The 21385-nt window shown below is 38.8% G+C and overlaps 1 protein-coding gene across 4 annotated transcripts in view; it reads right to left on the reverse strand.

Annotated features, from left to right (window-relative positions):
- The window catches only part of TNFAIP8 (TNF alpha induced protein 8), a 59273-nt gene that overhangs the window by 28247 nt on the left and 9641 nt on the right, over nucleotides 1-21385 (reverse strand). The window contains exon 1 of one of the 4 annotated variants that reach the window (XM_069002055.1): nucleotides 7296-7383. The exons of 1 other annotated variant lie outside the window; for it this stretch is intronic. Coding sequence is in view for 1 of the 3 variants with exons in the window: in XM_069002053.1 (XP_068858154.1) it covers nucleotide 4136 (1 nt within the window). In the remaining 2 variants the exon portion in view is untranslated. Of the gene's footprint in view, nucleotides 1-4135; nucleotides 4225-4475; nucleotides 4495-7295; nucleotides 7384-21385 lie in introns of those variants that run through there. 2 more of the 4 variants (XM_069002057.1, XM_069002053.1) reach the window with 2 other exon arrangements.

Below are 21385 nucleotides of genomic sequence, written 5' to 3' on the forward strand. Positions count from 1 at the left end.
GAAAAAAATCCCTGCACGGAAAACAGAAATCACGCCATAATGTCACAGTTTCCCCAGACAAGTAGGGGGAGTCAGTGTGCTGCTCAGAACCCGACAGCACCACCACAGGCAAACAGAATAGATACTACACCAGATCTGCTCTCAGCAAGACATAAGAGGTATTGCCACATGCCTATGGATCAAAACACTGTGCTAGAACAATTTTAATTGAAAAGGGATATTTTAATTAAAATCAGAAAATCTAGTATCACATCGCCAAAACTCAAAAAGAGCTCAAAAACAAAGGTGCCTGAACTAGTGTTACATACAGTACATTTTAAACAGTGCTACTAGAGTGTATAGAAAATACTGTTGTGTGGTTTTGGATTTTTTAAGGTATGGCAGTGATGCTGACAGAACAGGAAACTGAATATTATCTTAAAAAAAGGAAAGTTTCTGCTCATATAAAAGCAGTGTACATGTGGGAAAACACATGTGTCTCAGTTTGTGAGGGCTGTATTCCAGTCCCAAGCACACGATCCGAGCATTTTGCTAATGTGTAACAATCAAACTATGCCCTTTTCCTCCAAGACACCAAAGACATTAATCATGTCAAAACACCACTTGCATATCAAATGGGAGTCTTATCTAGATAAAATTTCAGATAAAAAAACCTTAAAAATACCTATGTGAATAATCTCTTTTTAGTAAAAATTTAATTGAGATCAAAAGGGAGATTTAAATGGATATTAAACCTAAGCAGAGCTTGCTCTTTAAAATAGAGTTTAGCTATAGTTTACATTCACAAGCCAGATGTTCCTAATTATATGGTATTCCTTCAAATAACCACATTGATTTCTGCTTGTTCCAAATTGGCTTTTAACTCAGTTTAGTATTTGCATAAAGCTTAGAATGAAGCCACAAAGAATCTGGAGGACCACTTGCAAGAGCTGTAATTTTTTTATTTTTTTGCAAAATATTAACTAAGACTATGTTAAACAAGTGATGGAAAGTCAATACCCAAAGAAAGTCAGGAACTCATCCTTTATGGAAGTCTTAGAGGGAAGATTTTCAGCACTTGCTTTCTCTGGTTTAAGGTAACATTTTTATAACTAAAGCACACTTGAGAAAACAGCACTTCAGGCTGTTCCTAGTGAGAGTGTCAGTCTACCAAGGCAGCACCATCTTCCTCTTCTTCCTCTCCATTTACCATGCCAGCATAAGCATGTGGTGTCCATTTACCGGACATATGTAGCTAGCCTTTAATTTTTTGTTTTTAAAAAAATATATATAATAAATTAATTGCAGCTAAAAGTAAGTACTTGTCTCAAAAAGAAGGGCTTGGATGATCTCTAATCTAGTTATAACCACTGAAAATCCATACCTTGCTCATTTTTTCCCTCTATTAAGCAAGCTTACACTAGTGAGCAATGTTCAGGCAAATTTCAGGTGTAAACTCTGGTTACCATTTCCACATTGCATGAAAAATTCAATGTTGGACTTCTATTGATTGCTCTCAGTTCCAGTTAAAAAACCCAAACAAACAAAACACATCAGAATTTTGCTGGACTCCAAATGAGTTTATTTCATGGAAGTATGTCCAACTTCTCAACGATTTTATCCACTTTATAGGAAACTCATACCTCAGCCCTTAGAATGCTTTAGCAACAACAATAATACAGTCTGCACTCCGGGGCTCAGCCAAACTGAATACCGCTTCACAGGGTTATTGCAAGACTTTCAGGAACTATTTCAAGTATTCTGTTTCCAAAGGGGGAAAAAAAAAAAAATGTGGATAACAAGATCTGGACAAGACTTCTTAGTCTTGTTGCTCAACATCTTGTTTACAGAGAGCTGAATTACGGCACATACTCAAGATGATTTACTTGTTCAGGCGGATGGTCTGTCAGGGCTGTGCTTTGGCAATTCTTCCTAAAGGCTTAGGACTTTACAGCATGTTTTCAAAATCTGAGGCTCAGTATGGACAATAGCTACTATCTTTGTCCACTAGAAAATAAATGGGACAAGAGAAAGAAAAAAGACTGACACTGACTCTGCACACAAGGAATGTGGCACTTTGATCAGAAATCCCCTGTAACAAACTTCTGAGAGTTGCACTGAGGTCAAGCCTCAGAATAGATCCACCTGCTTCCCTCTGTGCACCCCACATCCATCTCACTCAGGACATCTGTCAGCAACTGATGTAGGTCATGGAGAATTTGCTGGTGATTTTGGCCAATGCCACGAGGTGGCAACAGTGCCCCGAGTAAAAAAGAGCAGGTCCTCTTCAAAGAGTTTTGCTCGTTTACGCAACAGAGCCGGAGAGCGATGGTTAAAAGAGGTTCCCCATACACCCCTGTGATAGCATTTTATACTGCAACACACAGAAAGGCTGAAACTGTGTTTTGTACATGCAGGAATGGCAGATCTGGAGAATTAAATGCTTCTGAAGCAGAGAACATCACCTGAAATCAGTCGGCAAAACATCAGGTAGCAGTACAAAATACCTATCATTTTTTTCCAACCCAAATCCCAGGTAGGTGTGAAAAAAACCTTAAATGCATCTAGAGGACAGCTACATTAGGATGGCAATAAAGCAGATAGTGTAGGGGTAACAGCTTGGCTCCATGAAATTGAAACCACACCAAAATTTCAAGTATCACTTCAAAGTATGGATACAATTGTGCTACTCATGATACTCACCCCTTGCTCCCAGATTCTGCCTGCAATGACTTACGTCAGCCCCCCTCTGCCCTCTATGTTTTTCCCTTGCCTATCCTGCCATTGCCTTTCCAGAAATGGGATAATGTAACCTTCTTTTTTTCTCCCTTGGAGGGGATGTGCTGAGTTACTTGCAACTCAACTTTCCAGCTGCAAAGTCAGTGCCAGCATTTCCTCTTACCAGACATGAGGGATTCTTTTGCATGCAGAGGTGGTGGATTACTGAGGGGAACAGTGGATGAAGCAGGGGCCTGGACTAGACTAGATTGCCTCTGTTTCAGGAATTCAAATAGGATAAATGTGACTCCTCACACAGTAGTCAGCTCTGTGAAGAAGTGGTCATGCCAGAACAGTTTCTAGGTAAGGGTCCCCAGCAAGGTACAGCAGGGTGGAGGAGCAGTGGGGAGGTCAGTGTGGGAAGGGAGAGAGGAGTTCCAGCTCTCAGCAAGTCACTGGGAATCCGGACGGCCTCTCACCTGATGTGCAGTAGTTATACCAGGTCTGATGTTAAGAAGTCTCAAATATCACTACTATGTAGAACTAAAGTGCCCAACATAAACCAGGAACACATGTATAAAGATTCCACATACAACATCAACTAGGTCTGAAAAACATCCCCAAGTATTAAACTTTTTTTTAATCTTACCTCCACAAAAGGGCAGTGTCTCATTAATTTTGTGAGAATTCAAACACCCAAAAGATGTTTTTCTTTTGAAAATTAAGAGCAACTCAAATGGTGGTACAAGGATGGTATACCTAAAATTAGGTAATAGTTGTTGTTCCTGTGTCCAGTGTAAAACTGCAGTTATCTGGGGCACCCCCACTCCAATATTTTTTCCCCAATATTTTTTTAAAACCTCTAGAACACACTTTTTTAAAATGTAGCTAATTTATAGTAACAGAGATGTGATCAGAAGAAATAGGATATTCTAGTTCAATCAGTGTTGGGTAGAGACAATTGCTTACCATGTTTTTAGGTGTGTATGAAAATAAAAAGTACTAAATCTATGTTTTCTACTTCCTGATTGCCTTAGAGCCTTTAATCCTAAATGTATGACAAATGCACTTACATTCCCTATGAAAAAAGATGAAGCAGGAACTGCCACCACTTAAAACATTCCCATTACTCAAAACAATGCTATCTAAGCAGGTGAGATTTTCCCAAAAACCTTGATCTGTATTTTAAGCCAATGTAGAGTTATCAAGTTCTTCATTTCTGTAAGTGAAATTGAAAAAGCAAATCTACAATAACCAATCTCCATTACCAAATACCAGAAATGACATGCTTGTCTTAACTGTGAAACTAAGAGACTAGTACTAAGGAACACATTAACTGAAAGTATTAAATAGCATCTATTTAGCACAAAGCTCATATGTTCACTTGGCTATACAGCTGTTTCATTCAAACCAGATTTTTATAACCGAACACTCTTACTTGATATCAGTGCAGTTGACTGTGTGGAGAAAACAGTAGCAAGTCCAGCTGATGAACAGGAAAGCAGAGCTGAAATGTGGCGTTATGAGGCCAGGCTACAAATATATTTGACTCAAAGATAAAGCAATGCATTCCCAAAACAGATTGTTTCAACATCTACATAACATAGCTTATTTTTAACATCAAGAAAAAGCCAGCAGGAACTTACCTGAGAGTAAACAGTGAGCATGTTTGGGAAACATAAAACTAAAGCCATCATGTTTCCCCATTTCCTGAGAGTTTGCTTTCATAATCCTCTGTGGTTTTTACTCCACAGTTTATACTGTAAATACAGACTGACCTTCAAGCTTGCAACCAATTCTTGACAGCTCTTCAATAGTTGCTGCACAAATAATCTAATTTCTTTTCAAAATTCCTGTGGAATTTAAACACAGCAGACTCCATATGTAGATATCTGTAAATCTAGAAAGAAGTATACCAGTCTATCAAACAATGTGAATCGGGGGTTAAGAAGTGAAAACTTCTCTGCAAAAATCACAGGCATGACAAAATAAAAACAAGAGCATTTTTGGTCCTAATGACTGCAGGGGAAAAACAAAAATTCCAATTTGTCATAGTGGGTTTCTGATCTTTATACCAGTATTTATCAGAAATAGCTGAAATACAAACACTTAATAGTGAATGACTGGGTAAACAGTGAAAAAAATTAACTACTACACTAAAATATGCATTTAAGACAAAGAAATCTGTCTAAATACAAAAATTCAAGAAAAATAATGTAATTTTAAAAAAAATTACTACTCAGAACTGGTATATTGTGATGACTGACAACAAACACTGTTGCTTTGGTTTAGATTTGTGAACCTGATACATTTTTTTGTTTCTAGTTTTTAGGAAGCATGCAAGTACACTTAGCATGAAATGTTGCATTTTAAAGTCATAAGGTGTAACAAATGTCAGCATCCCCTGCATGACTCTGGGCGACACATTCTGCAGAGCCTTCACTGACCATGCACACACGGAGCACCTCGGGATATGTACTGTCTATCTATTTCTTCCAGATCCTTTGAAATGTGGTATCTATGAATATTTATCCTTTGAAGGGTGTTACACATGAAAGCCAACTCTTTCTTTTAGATGCAGACGAAAAATTCTTCACAGAATTAGATGTACACAGGCCAAAGTGCACAACAAAAACCAGAAACCACTCAGTTAATCATGTTTGTGCAACAAAGATCTGCAAGAAAGTAATGTATTTGATAACCACAGAGATTTATGCTCATCTTATCTGATCTCTAACTCAAATCTACTTATGCCTTCTTACCAACTGGTTTCTAAATGAAACCAAAACTGAACAGGGTTAGAAATGCTTGATGTTGTGTGAGACTTGAAGTAAGAATTTTTTATCACCTTGAAACTATTTATAACACCATTATATAAAGAAAAAAACAAATCCCCCAAATTATATTTACTCCAAATTCATGTGTTAACAACCTCCATTCACAGAAAGGTCTTGTTTCAGAGGTCCAGGATACGATTTTTTTGCGGGACACAGGTATTACCTTTCCAGGGACATCTCTCCCCAGACAGGAACGAGGACTACATGTCAACTTCTACTGATGACCGGGAAGTCCTTACCTCACCTGCTGGTGGTTGTGAATCCCATGTAAACTGGCCAGTCTCTTTTGAGGGTGCTGACATCTGACCCAGGGCTGTTTGCTGAAATCCCTTGGTGAGTAAGACAGGAGTTTTGTTCCTCCCCAAATTTTTATGGCAAAATCCTCAGTAAAGCTACAGATTTTTCATTTGACCTAGTACTGGCTTCATAGAGTAAAAACACTGTAACTACAAGTGTCTATTCTAAAATTGGCTGTACAGGTAAGTTAATTATTCACAGATGGTTTATACTAAAACTCAAACTAGATGTAAATGTTATTTTGACTAAATAAGACAAATGAAACAGTATCTTCTGCATTTCAGCAGAACTACCAACCCCAACAAATAGTATCTGTTTCTGCACTGAACCAGAGGGAAGCTATTGATCAAAGTGTCTGATACACCTCCAGGAAAGGAAAAAGGGTTAGCAACATTATCAAAGATAAAGTCCAGGTAGTGACAAAAACCATCAACAGTTAAGATCTGTGAAGGCACCCATAAGGCTCTTGTCTAACTGTATTTGTGATACCTAATACCCTCTTAATTGAAATATGTATTTCTACTTTTATATACATTTTAGTGATTACAAAGTTTTTGGGACCAGTTTCATTACAAAAATTAAGTAATTTAGTTTTAGGCTAAAAGCTTGAATATATTCAGTATCCCATGACAAGCCTGTGCCATCATTCTGGTCTGCATAAACCTTGATTTAGTACAAAATAAGACAGCAGTATTAAACAACTGCCTACCTGGTAGGCTGTTCAGAAATAGTCCTAAGACATGCACACTTCATCCACAAAACAAAGTGCTTTCAAATGCATCTCTGCTGTATTCCTAAATGTTTGTTACCAGTAACCAATACCTTTATGGTAAAAATACTTTAACAGATACTGTCCACTCACATTATGACTAAGCATGACTGGAGCTGCTGGGGCAGAAGTGCTCACATCTCCTCCCCCTAGGAGGACACAAGTAGCTGGATCCTACTGCTGTATTCTTGGTTTGTTTACAATCTTTAAATATCAAAATCAGTTGACAACACTTGAGGCAGAACGACAGAGGACAGTGAATACAGATAAGGAACTCATCTGGAATTATCTGTAGTTATCAATAAACAGCCCTCACATGTCCTTCATGTGAGTGCTCATTCATGCTCACACCCTTCTCCTCCAGAGGAAACAAGGTTGCCCAGGGCTGCGACCTTGAAAGGCTCCTTTGTGAAAGACACCAATGCCTGTCGAAGGTACCCTGTGAAACACTATCCCTGACCACAGGAAATGCTCAACTGAGGCCTCACAGGAAGACATGCCATGCCATGCATTGGCTAGCCCTGTGTTTAAAACTAACAAGTGCACCTCATGGGGCTGAGAAAGCCCCACATGAATGGGGCTGAAACTGTCTAGTTGACAAGAGGAAGCATTTGGGAAGGGAAGCTGTCCCAGTACTCCCAAGACTTCTGAGTATTTTTGAAGATGAGGAAGAAATGCTCAGTAGGAACTCATACCTTATTACCGCAGGCCTGGGCCCTTGGGTATATCACCGTGTCCCGCAGCCATAGGGAGGAGGAGGAGGAGAAGATCCAGCAGGCAGGAATTGTGCAGCAAGATTGATTTATTTAATTATTTTACAAACTCTTCTATAGACTTTTTTCTTCATAGTCTAATTGGACAAAGGACCAGCCCCCCCTTGGGGGTGATTGGCTAAAATCCTAAAACATCCATTGTCAAAATATTTTTCTACTATACCATAAACAAGACTTTTCAAGGTTGCAGGTGGCTTGGTTGTTTACATTCCCTGCTACCTCTTCTGTGAGAGAGAAAAGTCTCTCACGGACTTAGAAAATAACAAGAAAATCCTTGCTAGCAGCATTTTTGTATCTACAATACCTCAGACTGAGAGAGGGGGAAGGCATCCAGTTGCGGTGCTAAAAATCCATAGGCTCAGAAACTGAAAAGCCACTACTTTTTATAGTAAAAAAGAAAGGTAAGGCTTAGGACTTCTTATTTCAGTTTCTGGGGTTTTTTTCCAGCTTTTATGCTGTTTCTCTCATTAGCAGCCCAGATGTTTAACCAAACTGAGTTATCTTGTAAGACAACCTCCCAGAAGTCATTGACTTCCCTACGTAGGAGAAAGATCTCACTGTTCTATTTATGTGATATATTATGGCTGTTGACTATCAACACTAAAGCATGACAGCTGTTCTCGCAGTGGGAAAATGCTAGACATCCCTCCATACTCCATGGAGCTGCTGTGCAGAGGTACACAGAAATGCTGAGCCTTAACCATCCAAGAGTGCTAGGGAGAGCAACTTCCACGTAATCCAAATCTGGATGGGTCATTCCTCTAAAAAACCTTGTCTCGCCCTGCAGCATCCAGAAAGAGTTTAGAATTCTCAGGACAGCAATCACAGCTATTGTCAGGGAGTGCTGATGCCTTGCATCATTTTATGTAGAATCCGGCATGAGACAGTGTGTCAGCTGATGACATCACACACTCCACTGTATCATAAACCTGAGAAGGGATGTTCATCATGATACAGCTGCAACAAAATGGAAATTGTACAATCTGTGTCCAAACAGAGAACAGAAGAAGAAAAAACCACATCCTTTCTGGGAGGAGTCCAAAGATGTGGTGGTGAGATGTAGTTGGAGGCAAAGACAGGAAGACAGTCTCTATAAGCAACAGTGCTGCTTCCTTTCCTGAATATATGGACAAGTACAGGTGGTCATAACAGTAAGTAAGAAAGGCAGCATTTGCTAAATTCTGGCTTAGCTTCTTTCAGAGACAGTACAGAAAATGAAGGGAAACTCCTCAATGGCACAGGTCTATCCTTGCTGTTGTGACTCCAGCACCTCTTGCAGTGAAAATTCAAAACAAGGTGATCTTCTGGAAGAGTATTGGAGTCAGCTTACTTCTTTGAGAAAAGGAAATTACTTTAATCATTTAAGTCTAGTGAATATAACCTATTTCAATAGTTTATATTCAAATAGTTGAATATAAAACAATTTCAATTTGGTGTGCTAACCTGTGAAGTAGCTTGGCAATACAAACTTTATCACAAGCACCATGGCATATACAGATTTTCACCAAAAGATCAGATTAAAACTATCAGTTATTCTTCATAGTCAATAGCATCAAGTGAGTTCAAGATGGATAAAGAAGAAACCATCAAGTTAAGCAGTAAAACCATGTGAAACTTGTGCTTTCCAAGGGTTTTATTTAGATAGACTATGTTGATACTCGTTGCTTGTGGCACATTGCTACCCCAATTTCTGTAGCAATCAGATACCAGAAGAAAGCCTCACAGAATTTGTCAGAGCCTTCAGACTTGTCACCATACATTTCAACAACTTTGGGAAAGGCCCCAAAGCCTGGGTAGCAGCAAATGCTGGAGGTGTAAGCCACCCTTGACTGGGGGGGAGGGTGAGAAATCACCATTTGAGAAATCACTGTTCTGCAGCAGATGGAGAACAGAGCATGCTTTCATGTCCCTGTATAAGTGGAAGCATTTTGAGGTTGTATGAGTACAAATAAGCTACGAGATAATTAAAAGAAATAAATTTTAAACTATTAAAAAAATAATTTATATTTTAAACTTTTTAAGGGTGAGGCTGACATACATGAATGAGGAAATCACCAGAAAGGGTAACTCTCAATGCCAGAAGGTGCTCTACCACCTTCTGAGTTAATCTTACCTGCCCTCGAAGGAAGGAGCTGGAGAAGTCAGCTCTCAGTCAACATCTAGCTGACAATGGAGAAAAAACTGCCAGGAGACAGGCTTTCCTTTGCAGTTTCCTCACCCTGCCTTGAAACCTCAGAACACATTAGGCTCTTCATTAAGAAAAAAAGCACATGTTCCTTACAGTACTAGAAATCTCCCAGTTAATGCATTGCAACGAATGCAAGGGTCTGGGTGGGTGATTGGAAAATTAAGCCTACCAGTGAAGAATAGGCATTAGCAAATTTTGGTGCTATGAACTCAGAACACAGCTAAAAGCTTTCCTCACGCTAAATGCTCACTTGTGAACACATGGAGCAGCTACACCAGGCCAGAGCAAAGTTTTGTCACAGATCTCTGCCTTCAACGGTGCCCAAAAGCAAGAAAAGCACAAGATATCTAAAGTGGTGCTGCCTCCAACCACTATCCCAACCACCTGCAGTTCAGGATTCATCAGAGGCAGAGACGGCACGGATTGCAGACAGGGACGTGCAACACAAAAGAGTTTGAGAAAGCATCGGATTTTACAAATAAAAATAGAGAAGAACATAAACAGGAAGGATTAGGGACATATTTGAAAGTTCATAAATCTGTAACTTGGGAAATACATTTCATAACTGATTAAGTTAAAGCTTTTAGCTTGTATGATGTGTAAATATCAGATGACAAGCGTATCAATCACTAAGATTTATTACAACATTTACTTAAAGGATTTACATGGGAACTACTGAAACATCTGTGCAAGTTTTTCATGTTTTAAAGCTATTATCTATTATTTGCTGCATCCTGTCCCTGTATCAACCCATCTGCATTTCTTAAATATTATAATACTAGATGAAAGTTATTTTAAATATTTAAGGATCAGCATCTAATAATTTGTTTTAATTTACAAACAAATATAGTTAAGGGGCATAAAAATAGGATTTATCTGTTTATATTGTAAAAGTGAACCTGAAATTAGAAAAAAAGTTATATTAATTTATAAGTCAATCAAAATATCTACTTTTGTTCATTTATGTCAATGGAAAAAATAAATCCCTAAACAACGTACTCTTCAAGCATCTCTTGAAGAAGTTGGAAAAAATTCTGAAGAGTAAAATCATACATCTATGTCTTCAGCACTCTGGTTCAGCAGATAATTAAATACAACTGTAATAGGGAGGAAAGTTGCAGCATCTTGGCTTCTGTGAATTGTCCTGTTTTGTTGAAGTATCTCTATCACAACTAACGCTATTTTGAATCACGTTCTGTACTGTGGATTTGAGAGAAGCAAAGAAGAACTACAGCAAAAACTCAGTATTCAGTCTAACCAGCTTAAGAAATAATATTTTAACTTTCTCATGTATTTTGAAAAAGAGACAGCAAATTAGGATTTAAGACTATCAGCTTTCCTCCGTTAGTTTAACATACAAGTATGTTGAACAATCTCAGTCCTTCTTTCGTATACGCTGACTTTCCACTTGCATTGAAAAGCTATACAGAAACAATTAAACAGCTGCCAAGGAAGAATATTTTTAAAACTGTATATTTGCTAGTAGAAACACAAAAATATTTTGACATGCACATGTGTGTCAGCTACACATGTACTTACTGAGATGTTTATGGAGCAAAGGGTTTCTAATACACGATGCACACACGTGGATTGCAGATGCTACATCAGCCCTTCTCATACACATCTTGCAATGCAACCCTGGCACTGCTGACCATGAGATACGGATATCCATAAGAGCTAACTACAAAATTAATCATTAGACACAGCTGTATAAATGGTTAAGATTAATGGAAAAAACCCTCAGTGTCCGGCATCTTTTGTTTTCCATACATCCATTGTACTTAGGCATTGCTGGGTCAAACTCCCCTGCTCTGCAAGGTAAATCTCTCACTTCACTGTGACAAGTGGCACAATAAATCCCACACACTACAGTGGCCCAACATAAACGTTACGGATCATAAGCCTTAGTCAAAGGCAGTTTATTCAGGTATACAAGTTAATGTTTGAGAAACAAAGCTAAGGTGTATCAGGTACTGAATGATCCAAAAAAAACATACTTCAAAAACTGACATAGAGAGGATCAAACACCCTTCCTAAAAATATATCAGAATCCAAACACTCTACAAAATTTCCTTTAAATTCTCATATGCAGATCATGATTATATTGATTTAAAGCTGAATAATTTATATCTGTAATTTAGGAAAACTTCAAAATAGCAAACAATAAAGGGGTATGGAAACAGTGAAAAAGTGATCTGACCATCTACTACTGCCTCTTGGTTTACAGCAGCACTCCAGGTTATGGAATGCTTTTTAAAACGAGGTTAAAGAAACTGAAACATTACTTAGAAATGGCGATCTTAAAAGTGGGTTATGTGAAAACAACCTATTACCTTTTCCAATTCAGATATTATATGGAAAACTATATATATACAACATTAGGTGACTATTAATGCCTAGGTTGGACAGTGGAATTGCTAAAGGAAAAACGATAGCAGGGAGTATTGGGAGAGGGAATAGCAGACTAGAAGAAGCCTTCTCCGACAATTTGGGAAGCCTAAATCTTTCAACATATTTAATCTAAACTTCAGTAATAAAACTTGGCTCAATAAAATTTGTGAGCATTTGTGAGATGTCTCCCACAAAGCTGGGAGGCATCCTTAACAGAGAAAGACAACAGACACAGGAAAAAAGGAACAGATCAGGGCAGGGCTGATTTCAGTGAAGTGGGTATCCAAGCTCAAAATCAGACTGAGAGACTTTTATGAACACAAACTTTTAAGCATTGCCTCCAAATGAAGTGGTTGCACAATTCCCAACCCTCAGACATGTTATACCCACTCTGTCTTCTCCTTTCACCCAGCCTGAGAGCTCTCTGTGGTAGCAAAAGCATCTGTTTAGCTGTACAACACATCAGATTGAAGAACTGATTCACAGAAAAAGATTGCTGGGGGGAAAATAAAAAAGGCTAACTGATCTCATTATTGAGTTCCTCATTCTGATGAACATGAACGTTTCTGCTGACACAAGGAAGGAAACAATACAAGCATGGGAACAGGACAGCATGACATTTTTGGCAGCAGAAGGGGTGTGAAATCAGTGCCAACTGACCTGAATCCTTCAGCAGAGAGGATACCATCAACTGAAAACAAAAGGGAAAGGTCCTGTGCCACAAGATGATGACAAATCCACCAATCTGTCACTGCTCCGAAAAAGATAAGACAACAATAGTGGAACATACAAGACACTCATATGCATACAAAGGATGACACAGACACTTGGTATGTGGTTAAACAATAAAGCACAGTTTCAACTCTTCTACAGAAACTCACTACAGGCATAAAATGTGTGGGCTTAAGGATGCGTTGTTTTTTATCCTGTACCCAAAGTCATGTAAGTATCATAATTCTTTAACCATTTAGAGACCACATAGGTCAAAAAATTGTTCTGATCATCTCTTTCCTGTTCTGAGACTGAAAATTTATTAGCTCACAGTATTTCCTTCAGTTATGCAGTCCTTTACTGCAGCTACCTTTCCACTGGTGTATCTGTCAAGCATAATCCTGTGCTGCTTGATTACACAGGGGCTCCTGCATTTGTAACAACATTCACACAACACACTTTTTGAAAAATAATTCTGTTGTGTGCCCTATTTCTCAGTCCAAATTCCCATTACAATTACAAAATTCCCAAGTCAGGCATTATGCACACTTGGTAACAGTTACCAGCCCCCAACCCCTTTCCCTAAGTGCACCACATTTGTTTCTCTCTACCCACCCTTCACCCAACCTGACAGCATTTTGACCATCTCAAGACCCAAATTCAAGCCTATCATGACAATGTCCCCAGCATGGATGCCATTGCATCAAACCTGCTTGTCAGCATTGGTGGCTGATCCCATTCATTTCATCAGCCACCTTTTTCATTGCATGGCACGCAATTCTCATGGTGGAGGTGGGCAAGAAGATAACTCCAAAACCATTCCCAAAATTCTCCAGCACAATATTCACCCCACAGCTTCCTTTGAGGCTCACATACCCACAATCTCAACACCTACTGATGCACGAAACACTGTATGTCTAAACAAACATCACCGAGCTTCTCTCCTTCTGGCTATTTATCTTATTAAACTGGGCCTTCTTCATCCTCAGGCCAGCTCTAGATGAGTAGCTACCTCAGCAGTGTGTGCTGAGAACAGTGTTTAACCTTCACTGGAAACAAGGATAATTACCAGGGACCAGACATTTTCCACAATGGCTCTTAAAAGTTCAAATGGCTGATTCCTGACAACATTTGCTGAGGAACTGTACACTTTGTCACATACAGAAAGTGAATGAACCAAACATGCCACATCTCTTTTTGCTTCAGTTACCACTTCACAGCTTTAATTGTGCACCAGGACCTCACCAGGTCCACCCAGGACCTAACAGCCCCATATGCCCTTGAGCTCCAAAAGTGTCTGCTACAGCATCACAAACATTGCTCAGAGCAGCTGTCACAACTAAGCATGAAGAAAAACATGTCTTGCCACATGTTTCCTAATAGTGTGCACAAGAATCAGTTAGTAATGCAGCCACATGAGCCTGCATGTTGATGACTAGTCTTAGAAGCTTAGAATAATTTAGGTTTTAAAAGATCATTGAGTCCAACCTTCTTCCAAGCTGTACCAGAAATGCTGCCACAATAAAACAACAGTTAATGCCAAAGTGTACCTATGCCTGTGGCAGCAAGAAAAGGCTTAGCAGAAGAGTCCACCTGTCTCTCTAGTAAGAACAGAAGAGAAAAATCATCAGCAGTGATTCCAGCAGACAGAATTCCACCTAGAGATGTTATTTATGACAGATGTGTATGTATGTTTGCAAACAAAAGCATGCACTTGCCTACAGTGTTCAGGAGAGCAGGATTCAAACCATGGGAATCGCAAAGGAAGAGCACAGCAGTCAAGAGAAGGAGCGCACAGCAGGCAGAAGAGTTTGCCGTATTTACTCTTTAAACAAGCACACTCATCAGAGAAGACCCCAGTCTCTGAAAATATCCAAGGTCTGAATAGCAAGTAACAGAATTATTTTAGCTCACAAGATGATATGAAAACATGTGAGAACAGGCCAGACGCAAGACAAGTAAAACTGTATTGGAAGCCCCCAACACTGGAGCAAATCCCCCACCTACCTCTGAAAAGAGTGAAAGTGCCTGTGCAGAGTTAAAACTAGGTTTACCACAACATGGGATGCAAATGCTTGCTACAGATGCACCTGTGATTCAGAAGGCAGGCTTCTTCCTGCTATTTCTTCCTAAAGCACAGCCACCACCACTGGCCTAACGAAATTGGTATGAGTGTATAACAGGGCAAAACCTGTAATGCTCTTTCTAAAAAACTTTATCTTATCAAAAAGAATTAGGGGATGTCTTAATTATTAAAGGCAAAAATTCTGTCAAGTGATTTCAAGCTACCAGCATAAATTTTAGCAAAAAATATTTACTGATCATGCCAAGGCTTTAAGCAATATAACACCAGAAAACATTTTCTATGAGTCAAAGTGAATAGCATTCAATATTAACTGAAGAATAGCAGTGAAATTTAGATCCAGAAAACTAGTATTATTTTTTAAAATTGTCAGAAGAAGCAGGAAAATTTCCCATAATGAGTTTGATTCTGATTAACTAGATGTTATAAATTTAACTTTCTAAGTTAAATCTCTTTAAATCTATCTTCTTATTAAAAATAAAGAATCATTTAGTAAAGTCATAGATACTTCTCAACTTCTGCCATGTTAAAAATTATTTTAACAGGCTTCAAATATTATATATTTAGTTTCTTCTTTCAGGAAAGAAGCTTGAGAAGTGAGGGGGTTTTTTTACAGTTCCTATTTGAAAAACAATGAAAGAGAAGAATCTGAGTGAAAGCAGCTGATGAGTGCAGCATTAGAGTTGGTTTCAGTCTGTGACTGAAAAAGCTTATGCTGGTTTTAACATGCACCATCTGAAACAGTCTCTCAACAGCTCCAGATTCCTGGCTTCAAGCTCTCCAGTAAGGAAAGAAGTATCAGTCACCCAGACTGGTCTCCCTGCACTGTCTCTACAACAAATATATTCATTATTTTGCAAGTAAGGCAAACAGCTGCACATCCTGGAGTGTGCTGTAACTTGTCATCTTCTTCAGCAAGTAACGTTAGCAAAGTTAAATGAATTTGAAACAAGAAAAAGTTGTTATCCAAAGGACTTTGTAAAATTTCCTTATTATACGGCTATTGACAAAGTACACTTCCTTAGAGCTATCTAGTGCTAGATGTTGTAGTTAACACAAGGAGGTGCTTAAACTGCTATTCTGAGTTACTGTTAGAATTTCATTCTGAGCTACACAAATAACTTGCAGCAGAGTAACAAATTTCCATAATTTTACCTCTGAAAAACAGGTTCCCAATCTACATATGCTACCCAAGCAAGCATGTAAGGGCTGAAAGTGCTCGCTTCCATGGCTGACAAATGTTTCCCATGTTTACACATAAACAGAAGTTTTAAGGAAAAAAACAAACCAGAAAACATCAAAGTAAGTAATACTTATAAAAATACAGAAACAATCTAAAAATACATTTTCTAAATGTAAGCAGAGAAAAAGTCCAATTCCTCTAAAAGGTGTAGTACCCTGCACTCAACTATTTTTTCTTTTTAATGATCTCAATAGATGACACATTTCTATGTAAATCATCTAGAAATCTAACGTAGATTTCATTTTTTTCTCAGAAATTCCTAAACACTTTCATGATACCAGAATTATCTGGAAGTTTCACAGCTAAATGTTAAATTAATTAAGCTTCATGCAAACTGTATCTTCTTTTGCATTTGCTAAAAACATCTCTTTTTGGAAATGAGACCCTTTCACTTGCTTGTCATTCTAAACAGTGAAAAATCACAAATAAAATATTCCTTGAAACTTCTTATTGGGATGCACTGGGATGTAATCAAAGCCATTGAGCCTGTCACAGATACATGACTGCATTCACTGTTCTCACCTTACTAGTCTTTCCAAAAGGATTAAGGCCATGCATTTTTTTTTCATAATATTAGGCAAACTTTCCCTGAAAAGAATACGGACTGGTGGGACTTAAAGCAGAACAGCTTGTGACTTTCATTATAGAGCCTTCCCTTCTTTCTTTCTGGAACAAGCTATTGCCCTTCTGTAATGTTCTAGGTGCACAGATTATTGACAGAGGTGTGAGCTGTAAATATGGTCAAGTGTATGCAACAGAATCTAAAACAAAAATAGGGAAAATTGGATGTAAGATGGGAGTGTGCCCTTGCAGCCCAGAAAGACATCAAAAAGCATCAAAAGCAGTGGGGCTAGAAGGTCCATGGAGATGACCCTGCCTCTCTACTCCCACCTTGATTGCTGCATCCAGCTCTGGGGCCCCAGCATAAGAAGGATATGAACCTGCTAGAGGGAGTCCAGAGGAGACCACAAAGAGGATCCAAAGACTGGAGCACCTCTCCTATGAAGACAGGCTGAGAGGTGGGGTTGTTCAGCCCAGAGAAGAAAAGGCTCTGGGGCAAACATTTGCGAATCTTTCAATACTTAAAGGGGGATTAAAAGAAAGGATGAATGACTTTACTAGAGTCCACAATGACCAGACAAGGTTAAATGGTTTCAAACTGAAAGAGAGTAGTTTTATACTAGGTATAAGGAAGAAATATTTTATCATGAGGGTGGGACTCTGGAACACACTGCCCAGAGAAGTTGTGGATGTCCCATCCCTGTAAGTGTTCAAAACCAGCTGGAGGGGCTTTGAGCAACACCATCTATTGAAACATGTCCTTGATGATTATGGGGGCAAGGATTAGGCCTAAACTATCTTTGAAGGTCCCATCTAATCCAGTCCATTCTATTATTCTGAAAAAATGGGAGCACATAGTCAAAGAAACAAGGAGAATACTAACATGCTGGAATTACCTCTACACTAGGCATTTTTCAAGTAAATATAGGCAAAAAGTTTGCTTAAGAAAATATTTAAAGAGCTATGAATGAAAATGCAGGTCTGAGTATTTTGAGCTACTTTCTTCAGTCCAAGAGTAATACATTGAAAGAACAAGGGAAAAATCAAGTTTTGAGAAGAAATTTAACTTGTGTTCCCAAGCACAGAAAAGCTTTAATCACAGTAGTTTCTGTATGTTATTAATACCAAGGAGAACACTGCTCAGAAGTACTACACTTACTTGATGTACATGTAACTACATGCAGCTGTTACAGAGAAATTTAGAGAACTGTGTCTGGATTTGCCACTCTGTGAAAAAGAAAATCAAGAGAAGAGATATGAATCATAGGCAGAAAAACAACTTTTAAAGCACATGGCAGTTAATGAATCAAATCAATAAATAAGCATTACAATTAGATGTCTGAGAAACACTCCTGTGTATAAGAAGGTTTAGCTTGGTATGAATTACCTCCTAAACTGTGTAAAAAAACTGATGTTATGTAAGAAAACTATCTCAATTAATACTAATATTACCAGTTACTGAAAGTTCCTCACCTGAATTAAGGCAAAACTCAACAGAAATTAAATTCTTCTACTTGACAGTTTGGAAAGAAGTTTTATCCCAATAGAGAAATATGAACTCTTCCAATCATGTAAAGCAAAAGGAATTTAAAGCATCACAGAGAAAGGTTTCCCCCAACAGACTCTTTTCAGCTTGGTTTAGACTTGTTCAAAACAGACAACAGTATCGGGAGGATATTACCCTGGATCACAGAACCAGCTTTACAGTCACCAGCACTAATTCACTTACACACCTCCATCGTCAATAAGAGATGTTGTGTACTCAAAGAGGAACCCATTTTCATTTAGTGATGATTATTTTTTACTGGGGCATCTTGGACTGCCTTTACCTTACACTACTCAAATATCTCCAGAGGGTTTTCAGGAGCAGAAGAGCATGGGAAAGAAGAATTAAGTACAAGCTCTGCATAGAAAAAGAGCACATAAAAAAGAGGAACTACTAAATTTGCTAATCAGAGTAAACATTCACATGTATACATGTACATGTACAGTGCCAGAGGTACTACAAGAAGAGATGGGTGTAAAACTAATCAGCTGACTTTCTTTAGAGCACTGAAAAGAAGAGGGTACTAAGGGAGCTGACAAGTATTGCCTGAAGTCTTCCCACAGTTTTTGAATTTCATCTTCTTGTTTCACTAGCTTATGTTAGAGTACCTCCATCAGTTTATCCTCCCACCTTCTCTCAGCAGTTAGGCTAGACTGCAAAAATATTGTTGTTCTAACATTTTTCCTAAACTATATGGATTTGTGAACCTCCTCAGGATTCCCATTTCAAGTAATAGAACTACTCCATCAATGTCTGTTTATAGATAAAAACTAAATTATGCATTAATACCACACCTTAAAATAATTTTAAGGGAGGCAAAAAAGATGTTATGGTTTTGAAGCACTTGACTGCCTTTTATTCCCTTGATGCAATCTTGCATCTTGAAACTAAAAGTAGGATTTAGTTTTGCTATAAGTTGCCTGACACTGAGTATTACAGAACAACTGCTGCACAATAATTGCAGTTGTACAGACAGCTGTTTCCCATTTCAAACTTTGCTGTATTCAGCCAAAGTTTTCAGACACGGGAGCACAACTTTTGGGACACAGTCATCTAGTGCTGTGCTCTGCTGTAGGTTCCCAGAGTCCCAGATCTTGCTCTGAGGCCACTCATGGAGAACAGAGCAAATAATGCTACAATGTGCTTTTTCACTGAGAAGTCTAGCAGGACCTAACAGTCTTTGCATGTTTTATTCTGGAGAAAGTTACTGTTTTTCTAGTAGTTTCTTTCAGTAAAGGGGGTTGAGAGTGGGATGGGGGCTGTACAGAGAACAGGATTTCCCAGCTCTGACTCTAAAGGGCTTCTGCTAGCAGGACACACAGCTTTCCACAAGCAGCACTTTCTCCAGAGCCTGAACATCATAATTATAAAACAGTCTTGTTTAAGGTATAAACAAGCTTAAGGCATGTTATTTTCAGGGTTACACTGAAGCAACACTAAGCACCTGAACAAATTGCCTCCAAATTAGTCAGGCCCAGTAGCATTGCCCTTGAGGGAACTTCGAATCCAGCTGAGCAGAAGAAATCAGGCGATGGTCACAGCTCTTCACACTGTTAGGGTGACATCAATTGACAAACTTTATTTGCTTCTGTTGCCAGCACAGCCTCATGAGATGTGTACCTGGTCACCCACCTAACACAGGAGACACAAACACTCCTGTCTGATTCCGCACCATTGCTGAAGGCAGATGGTTTGTCAGAGCAAGGAACCACACTCTGGGCACCACAACCCAGTGAGGGCTTTGCAAGGCACGCTGTGCGATGTGCCTGTCCCCCTGCAGCCCACCCCAAACGACGCAGGATGCCCACGGCAGGCGTGGCACTTCAGGCACTTTTGCTCCACACACCCCTGTGGCACCACGCCAGCAGTCAGCCCTCACAGAGAGATGTGCCCCAGTTGTGAGCTCCTTGTCATGGTGCAGACGGGTCTGACAGCTTTTCTTGAGGCAAGTGCATGCTCCAAAGTGCTCTAGAGCCAGCAAGCCTTCAAAACATTTTTACTGCCGTGTTTTCAGCTCATACCCACCCCTCCAAAAAAAAATATATCCAGAAAAGCCTTAGTTCACTGATTCTACCACTTTCACAGAGAAAGCCCTTAGTTCACTGAGCACAGAAAAAAAGCTGCATGATCAGCTAGTTTCAGACCGTCACGCTGGGTATCTAAACCACTTCTCTTCTATGAAGAGCCTTTGAAAAAGGCTCTGGCACTGCCTGGCACTGTTAAATATTTTATTAGCTTATGCTTATTTTATTATGGTGTTACCCAGTTTTTCATATTAAAAAAAATAAAGCCTTAAACACACTTTTTTTTCCTCTCTTCAGTCTTCTGTTTTTCATCTCAGGAAGTTCATTTAAGCTTCTCAAGGTTCTCCTAATCCTTATTCCAGTATTTTATTTGATCAAGTTCTGAATTTAATCCTCCTAGCTAATTTTTATTCCTTTGCCTATCTGTTAGTTGCCATTCTTCTCCATCAATGTATTTATTGCTGTCAAGACACAGAACACCACCTTTCAGATTTGTGCTGTACCTATTCAATTTTCAAACAACATTGTTTTAAGACAAAGTTGAAATAGGTCACAACTGTATTTTTAGCTGTGGACTTCTGTACTATTTTCTCACGCACAGTTGTGAAATTTAGAGAATTAAATGCTGCATGCTGCATTTAAGCTTGGCTAGTAGAGAGGTCTGCTTTCCTATCATTTAAAACTAAATTTCAAAGTCCACTGTAACCCCACACTCTCCTTCCCCAACCTTGGTAATATACATATAACTTCTTGTGCTTGAGCAGAAAGTAGGGTTGGTTTTGTGACATGGTGTCCTGTGTACAGAACAGCAGCACATACTCTGGTTTTAGGCACTTAGAGGTTTTATAGGTCTCAAATGCTTAATCCTCATCAGTTGGACCCAAACACTCTGAAATTTTTTTCAATACACCCTGTTCTGTGATCACTGAAATTAAATACTTGGCTTGATATGTAGAACTTGGTACTCCTTGTAAAGCAGATCTTTACACAAACACAGTTTGTTTGTTTGTTTTTTTTTTTTACAGGCCTTAAATTTTAAATCAATTAATTAGAAAAATGAGCATGCTGAAATGCTAAGGAACTTCTAAAAAACTACAGGTAACAATAAACAACTTGGACGAAGTTTATGGGAAAACACAGGCAAACAACCAATGTTTAGGGATCCCAGACGAGATGGACAGTACTGTAGAAGCTGCAGTCAACAGTAAGGACTATGTCCTGTGCTTTTCATCTTTTGATGTTGCCTAGGACATGGTTTCAGCAGA

This window comes from Aphelocoma coerulescens, assembly GCF_041296385.1.
Source record: "Aphelocoma coerulescens isolate FSJ_1873_10779 chromosome Z unlocalized genomic scaffold, UR_Acoe_1.0 ChrZ, whole genome shotgun sequence".
NCBI classification, from domain to species: Eukaryota; Metazoa; Chordata; class Aves; order Passeriformes; family Corvidae; genus Aphelocoma; species Aphelocoma coerulescens.